General features: G+C 35.0%; 2 protein-coding genes across 2 annotated transcripts; both read right to left on the bottom strand.

Annotated features, from left to right (window-relative positions):
• Nucleotides 1-289: 289 nt before the first annotated feature.
• Nucleotides 290-2,830, bottom strand: AC631_04551 (guanine nucleotide exchange factor; the record flags this gene model as incomplete). Its single annotated transcript, XM_015613380.1, has 1 exon — nucleotides 290-2,830. One exon carries the CDS (start codon nucleotides 2,828-2,830, stop codon nucleotides 290-292), a length of 2,541 nt encoding a protein of 846 aa, XP_015465807.1.
• A 173-nt stretch (nucleotides 2,831-3,003) lies between these two features.
• TSM1 (Tsm1p) lies at nucleotides 3,004-7,884 on the bottom strand (the record flags this gene model as incomplete). The annotated part of the gene is made up of 1 exon (XM_015613379.1): nucleotides 3,004-7,884. The coding sequence occupies one exon, from the start codon at nucleotides 7,882-7,884 to the stop codon at nucleotides 3,004-3,006; it is 4,881 nt and encodes a 1,626-aa protein (XP_015465806.1).
• Nucleotides 7,885-7,986: the final 102 nt, after the last annotated feature.

Genomic DNA, 7,986 nt, shown 5'->3' with positions numbered 1-7,986 from the left:
TTATTTCTCTCTATATCTACTTATATTATAGGCATCAAGTAGATACATTTTAATAAACTAGATAAGTACTGCTTGGGGGATTTCGAAAATTCAAGGACAATCCTTATTAGCTCAGTTGGTAGAGCGTTCGGCTTTTAAGGATTAAAGATTTCTGTCAAAGAGTCGACCGAAATGTCCAGGGTTCGAGCCCCTGATGAGGAGTCCTCTTTTTTTTTTATGATAAGCCGCAAATTCTAGTATTCATGTGGATTTATCTATAGATTATTCATACACACATATATATATATCATTAAACGTCGTTGACTAATTGTAGACAAGCGTCGAGTGACTCTTCAAGCTTACCTTGATTCATAAATACTACATCTTTCAATACTGCTTTATCAAGGTTTGGAAATACTTCCCTCAAACTTTTGTAGGTTTCTTTCATAGCAGCAGAATTTTCTTGCGATTGTGTTTGATCTTGAGGCTGACGTTGAGCTTGAGGTTGCTGTTCAGAACTCCACTGATCCCCATTAGCAGTGCGTGTATCATCTGGACGAGGGGATTCTTGTGGCGATGGAGATAAGAAATTCGAAAGTGATTTTGTAAACATCTCTGCACTTGTCATCAAGACATTCGAAGGTGATAAGCCTGCTTTAGAGGGAGTAAGGTTCTGAAATTCTTCAAGGCCAGACTCTTTTCTTTTGGGCACTGGCATCACTATAGGCTTCATAGAATTTCTCTGCTTTTCTTCAGCTTCCCAAGCTTCCATATGAGCATTGTACTCAGCTTGATCAATAGTTAGATCATCAGAAGACAAATTTTGTATAAAGCCAATTGCTCCTTGTAAAGAAGATAAATAATAGCTAGTCTCACCATGTGATAACCACTCCTCATTCCTAAAATGTTCTATGTAATGCATGTTACTTATCAAACTATCAGTCTTCGCTTTGATAATAACTAAAATCAATAATGGGATAAATGAATCTGCATTGGTTTCACGTTTGCTCACTCTTAAGAAACTGAATATTATTTTACATGAATTCAAGATACAGATAATCTTGTCTCTAGGTGCTCTATAATTATTAATTTTGTTTAATTCTGTAATTGCAAAATCAATGAAATTCAAGTTATCTTTGTTCGTCTTTGATTTGAGTTTTGTTAAATAGTCTAGGTCGATGTCAAGATGAGTTCCATTAATCCAATTGAACTTTTCGAGCTGCTTAAGGAACCTTTCATCATTCTGAAGATCTTCTTGAATTGATTCTGATATGAAATTTGGCGACTGAGCCGCTACTTCAGGAGGGAAGCAATGTTCATATAACCTATTCATTATCAATTTCTCTAGACCCTCTCTGGAGTTCTCCAAATCTATGTCATCCATTGACGCAAACGGTTCATACAAAGAAAACTTCTCATTCATGAACTCTTTAAAATCTCTAATAATCTTAATTTTTTGGTCGGATGTAAATGTATGACCTTGTCTGCTAAATGAGACTAAAAATGAACGAATATAACGCACAATAGGGTCTGCGCTTTTTTTCTTTAGATGATTCAAAAACTGTTGGAAGTCAAATGGTTTATGTGACTGTTGATATTGCTCTGCAGAACTAATTAAAGGCTGATTCTTCTTTGATTTACCTGATCGATGTTGAGTGTCTAAAACGTCTTTATATGCTTCTTCCGTTTCAAGATTGTCCTCTTGTTCAGAGTCTATAGGAGTAGATACATTTTCATTTAAACTATATTCTTCAGCAACTGATTCCTCATCGTTGGGGTTCCCAGTTATATCTGTCAAGTCACGATCATTATGTACTTCGCTGTCTTTTTCATAGGGTTCTAAGCTAGTATTAACATTAGTATCGGCGCTGACATTAGTACGATCATTAGTTTCAATATTAGTTTTAGATTTAGGTTCAATATTAGTGTCAATACTAGTGTCAACTTTATTTTTTGTACTTTCGTCAGTCTCTAAACCAAGATCAGAGTTAATAATAGACTTACTATTAATTTCAGCATTAGTCTTAGCATTAGTTTCAGCATTCGTTTCAGCATTAGTTTCAGCATTAGTGTCAGCTTTCATTTCAACATTAGTTTCAGCATTAGTTTCAGCATTAGTTTCAGCATTAGTGTCAGCTTTCATTTCAGTATTATTATCAATCTTCCGATAGGTCTTAGTTTCAACATCAGTATTGGCATTAGTTTCAGTACTCGTGTTATTCTTATCGTGTATATTTTGAATTGCACCTTCATGCGCTGGCTTATTAACTGGCTGCTTCTCAATCATTTCTGACGTGGATCCATCGTCCTGTGGATCTTTCGATTCAATTGGTGTTGAAGATTCTTCTTTTTCTACCACTTTCTTAACTGACGCCTCAGTTAGTTCATTATCAGCCTCTTCATGCGTCTTTTCATTATGGTGATCAACTTTTGTTTCTTCCTCATGGTTAATATCAACTTTTGCTTCTTCATCATCTTGAGAATCATCTTCTTCACTTTCCCTTTTATTACTAATATCGTATTTACCAAGTAAATCAATCAAGTCGGTTTTATTATTACCTGCTTGGCTATCTTTAGTTGAGCTACCATGCGCTCCCTCATCACCTATATTTACAAATGTAGGCGTGACCGTGCTCCCTGAGCCAAGCTGTGGAGATATATTACCTGCTGAAGGTGTTGATTTTGATAATATGTTCTGCAAGAAGGGAGACTTGGAATTGGTGTTGTTTGTTCCGCCCGAATTGGTTCCCTCATTCGAAGCTGGAGGGGTTGATGTTGTATGAGTATTTGTAGTTGACGTGGTTGGCGTCGCTTTCGAAATATTAAATGCTAGGTGATTAGTAAAGGACATTGATCTTATCTCTTCCTACTCATTTATGTTACTATAATAGAATAACCTTCTTTTATTCAGTTCTTCATAAAATCAAGTTAGGTTTTGTTGATAACAATATTGGTTGCACGTGAGTACATACTATAAAAATTATTCCTTCAATACATTATACTAAATATACAATATATATGCTATTAACGTTTCAAACTTAACTTGAGTTTGATACCAGGTTTGGAAGTTGATTTCTTAGACTTAACATCTGAGGAATCATCAGGAGCTTTATGTTCAGTTGAATCCAGGACATCCATATTAGCAACCTGTGGCTCGTTTTGCATAGAACTAGATGCACTCTTTTCATCGCTAGGATGAATGTAAATCTTAGTTTTCTTATTTGGTCTATGCAGCGGTGGGGCAGGACTGAACGGACTTGCTGATCTTGAAAATGGAGAAACCGAACGTTCTACTGGCTTAGACATAGGTTCAGACAGTTCCTTAAACTCTCGTTTTAAAGGGATTTTCAATTTTTGTTTCTTTTCATCTGGTTCAGATGAGTTTTCAGCAGAATGCTCTTTTGATTTATCATTTTTCAATGTATTTTTCATGGATTCATCATTAGATTTGCTATTTCTCAGGACTGGAGATACTGATTTCTTACTTTTAGATGGACTTCCGTTACCATCTTTAAGTTTACCGTTCAGGTCGCCCTTAGTAGCTATACTTGGATTTGTTGAGGAGAATGGTACAGGTGATACAAAAATTCTCTTTTCCTTAGTCAAAATCTTAACATATCTGGGTTTCGAAGATGTATTATTCAAAATATCTCTTATTTTAGAGCTCTTATCCTTTGAAAATTTTAATTTAACGGTAGATCCCTGGATTTTGACCAAGCTGGGAGGAGGATTAGGAGCTTGAGTAGGAAAATCAAACACTGAAGAGTTAGGCAAAGTGTGTTTCTTAAATTTGATTGTGACCTTTGATTTGTTATGAGGATCGATGGTAACAAGTTTAGGATCGACGATAACATGTTTAGTATCGAGGGACCCTCTCTTATTGGTTCGAGGAGCCTCTTTCTTCGGTTCCACGGTCGTGGAAGCATTGCCTAGTTTTAATTTCAATTTTGGCTCTTGGGCATTGTCCACAACCACAGGTGGCTCCAGAGGTTTAGATTTAGCTTTTTCTTGTGCCACTTTTGATTTAGCTGGCTCTTGAATAGTTAATCTTCGCGATGCCAATTGTATTTTAAATCTTCCTTCTCTTTTTATAACTACCTTACCATCACCCATATTCCTAAGCACAATTTTCTTCTTTAATTCACTCAACGGAACACTAGGAACAGGTACTCTAGCAATAAACGAATCAATTTCTTTGTATAGAACCTGACAAACGTTAAATATGTTTCTTCTCTCATAAATACTTAATAATGAAGTGTGTAATAATTCCCAGAATAGATTCTTTAACCCCTTACCTATTGAATAATCACGTCTAAGTAATTCTATAGCACCATTTAAGGTGGCTCGTGCAAACGTATCTCTTCTCGAGTTTAACTCATTATTTGAACCGTCTTCAATAATAACCATATTTGTCTGGTTGTTGGCCATTTTAGAATTTTCATCAAATAACTTTTCAAGAGTTTTGAATTCTGGATCATCTAACGTTGAAGGGGTACCATCAATAGCAGCAATACATATAGCATTAATCAATGTGTCAATTAACTTTCCTCGGAAGTATGGTGTGATTGCATCAAGCAAACAAACTTTCAAGTAGTATTGTAAGATACTTGCATTTTTCAACCCCCCCAAAATAAGCAATCCACGAAATGCTTCAATTCGTACTTCAAATGGATACTTATCCAAAGTATAATATAACAAATCTTCAAATGTTAATTGTAGAAGACCATGTGTAGCAAGTCTGACTTTTTGTTTTATACATGTGATTGCAATAATAGATTGGTAAGAAGGTACCCATTCATCTAATTTTTGAAGCCTGTTTATTTCTGTTATAACATCCTGCAAGAACTTTTGCTTTTCAGAATTTATTGAGTCACTCTTGTCTAACAAATTTAATGGATCCTGGGATGTAAGAGCACTATTTGCATTTAGAGCACTCGTAGTCAAAGAAGTTATTAAATCTGACATGTAGAAACAGTCTTGAAAAGTGTTATTAGAGTTTTCATTGAATTTAACAAGGTTTAATAAAAGGTTTCTAATTACAAATGGTACTTCCCCATTTTCATCTCTAACATTACTTAGAATTTGGGGAATTTGCTTTTGTAAGAAGAAACGGTTGAAATTATTAAAATCATTGCTTAGTGGAATTGAACTTCCAGGAAAGCAGAAGAGCTCCTTGAAAATCTTTATGAGATAACCAATTCCAATAAAATTATTATCAGGTTTCGATATATCTGCCAAAGCCTGGGCAGCTGCTATTCTGAGTCCATAATAATACCTATCATCCATTACAGTACGCGTTAATGCTGTGCAATATAAAGTATTCGGCTTCTCTCTATCACCAAAATACCTTACAGCTTCATATTGAGCTTCAACATCCCTATCATATTGTAATTGGGAGCCAAACATATAATCAGGTTGTTTAACGTTGATTTGAGCTATCCATTCATAATCTGCATCAACTCTAATCCACTCAAATGCATCATTATAGAGCATGTCTTCGTCTCGTTTTACCCATTCATTCAATCCCCATTCATCCATTTCTTCTGGAGTTGTTAATACATCACCTAACTTACTAAATGTTGTATTGGGCTCGTTAAGATCTTCTCTATTCTTCTTTAATCGTTTAAACTTTGTGTTATATTGAATGTCAAGTTTAACGTGTCCATCTTTCAAATCAACAATATGTTCATAAGGAGTACCGTCAGCTTCATGGATTCTAATGGTCATTGGACCAGTAAATACTGGTTGAATCAGGAACGATGGCTCATCATCTAAATGTGCTATTGAGTCATTTATAAACGATTCAGGGTTTGGATGTAATTTTTTTGTATCCAGTTGTTGCACTTGCCTTATACTCATTTCTATCATGGAGCGTTTTTTATTGAATTTTTGAGATATATTAAATATCGGTACTCCAGATCCGAAAACCCACTGTTTGAAGAAAGTATCTAGCTTGTTCCGGTTCACTTTTTCACAAACATATTGAAAATGTTGAGTTGATAATGCACCATTTTGTAAATCCCCCGACATGGCTTGCAAGAAAAGCTTTGGAAGTACTCTAGAAAGTCCAAAAGATTTGTCTGTTTTAGTCATCCTCTTATCAAGAATGTATAAAACTATAGGTGCTTTTAACCTTAGAAAATCTAGGTCGAGGTCAGAAATAGGAAATCTGAAAAACTGTAAAGCTAAAGGCTTTTTGCCTATATCTTTCTCGACAATTTCATTCATCTTCTTCTTAATTTTAAATCTGTATTCGTTTTTACCCATCAAAACCCTGATAAATTGGAGGGCCATATACCTTGCAATACCAATAGTACACCAATAATCATTGAAGGATAATGGAACAATATTAATACCTGACCATTGACTTGCCATACCTTCTAGTATAGTATCCGTGGTAGAGATCATCGGTTCAATTAAATCAGATGGGTACAAAAGTGAATCACTTATAAGAGAAAGGCCTGCAAAATTGTTTGATTCTGAAGCATTATTTTGAACAAAAACCATTGCGTAAGAACTAAATGGAAATGAACCAAATTCTTTCAGAAAAAAATCTATAGCTTTGTTAGCTAGAATGCACGTATTTCTTGCCATATCCGCCTGACCCACCAAGAAATATATAGTAACAGGTGAGTTATCAGTAACCTTTTCAATATCTTCGAATTCAACCTCGTCTTTTATCTCTTCATCTCCATCTTGCGTGGGAGTAGATAAAACAATGCTTTGAAATGACCCCAAAGCCCAACCGACATGATGTGCACATACTGGATTGAAAATTGACCAAGATACTACTTTCTTTGAACTATCTATTGGATGCGGAGTTTCTTTGACATTATTAAAATCACCAGTACAAATGACTAAATCGTAATTCTCATTATCGTCTTCGTCGTCTTCCACGTTGTCTTCATCATGCTCTATATCACCAGTATTATCTTCAGCATCATCACTACCCCCATTACGTACATCCTTATTTATACGTTGAGATGTCCCATTTTCCTTAGTCAGTGATTTATTATTTTCTGAACCTATTATTCTGGGATTTCCTATATCTTTGATCGTCCTTGGAATATTGATCTCAAGAGACCAAGTACACCTATCCCATAGGTTATCAATGCATGGAACCCAAGAAGAAGTAGAAATATTATAGTCTGAGTTTACAGTATATGCATGCCAATATTTCTTATCTGACTTTTTGTCAGTTATGAAGTTCAAACCGTTCTTTGGGTTAATACATTCAAACTCAATTTTTACAGTAAATGAATGTTGCGATTCACCCATGGTATTCTTGGACTTGAGATAACGAGGAGTCACTGCTTGACTCTCTGGCGTAGTGAATGCATTAGCATCCGCCAATTCCAATTTCAAATTATCCGGAAGAAAGATTAACAATTCTTCTGTATTGCCATTATGTAATTCTTTAGGAAGTTCTCTAGGATCATTATTAATCTCTCCAAATACGTAATTAAGCTTCTGTCTTATCAAATGATGTTGGTGTATAGTTAAATTATCAGAGTACATATCAAATAGATTCACTGATTTATTACTGAGCGATTCCTCAAAATATTTATCATCATTAATGTAAAGAACATCCCTGTATATATAATTGGTGTTTCTAGTATTATTAATGTAAACATCTTTAATCTTCATTTCTCTGCAATCTAATTTAATAGATTTTAAACTTCCCATCGTAGGAACTACCGTAAGCTCAGTAAACCCTTCCAATTTATTCTGCGTTAAGTCCACATCAATATTAACCCTTTGATGTGCTATCCTTATTGATTGGCTCAGATGATTAACATACCTAGAAGACTTCGATGCTCTATATGTCTTCGGTGTAATCGCTTGTCCACTGAGCCTGGGCGTTCCTAAGGTATGAATCATATCTGCATGAGAAGTTGTTGGCATCTTCATACTTTAGTGGCCACAGACTTTCAAATAACTTAGATTCAATTACTAATAAACCTTCACTATTAGATTATTTGATGCTGTCTTAGTGTTGAACTACTT

This window comes from Debaryomyces fabryi (genome assembly GCF_001447935.2).
Source record: "Debaryomyces fabryi strain CBS 789 chromosome Unknown contig00125, whole genome shotgun sequence".
In the NCBI taxonomy this organism is placed as follows: Eukaryota; Fungi; Ascomycota; class Pichiomycetes; order Serinales; family Debaryomycetaceae; genus Debaryomyces; species Debaryomyces fabryi.
Note: the sequence above shows the minus strand (reverse complement) of the source record. Positions and strands in the feature narration are given on the sequence as shown.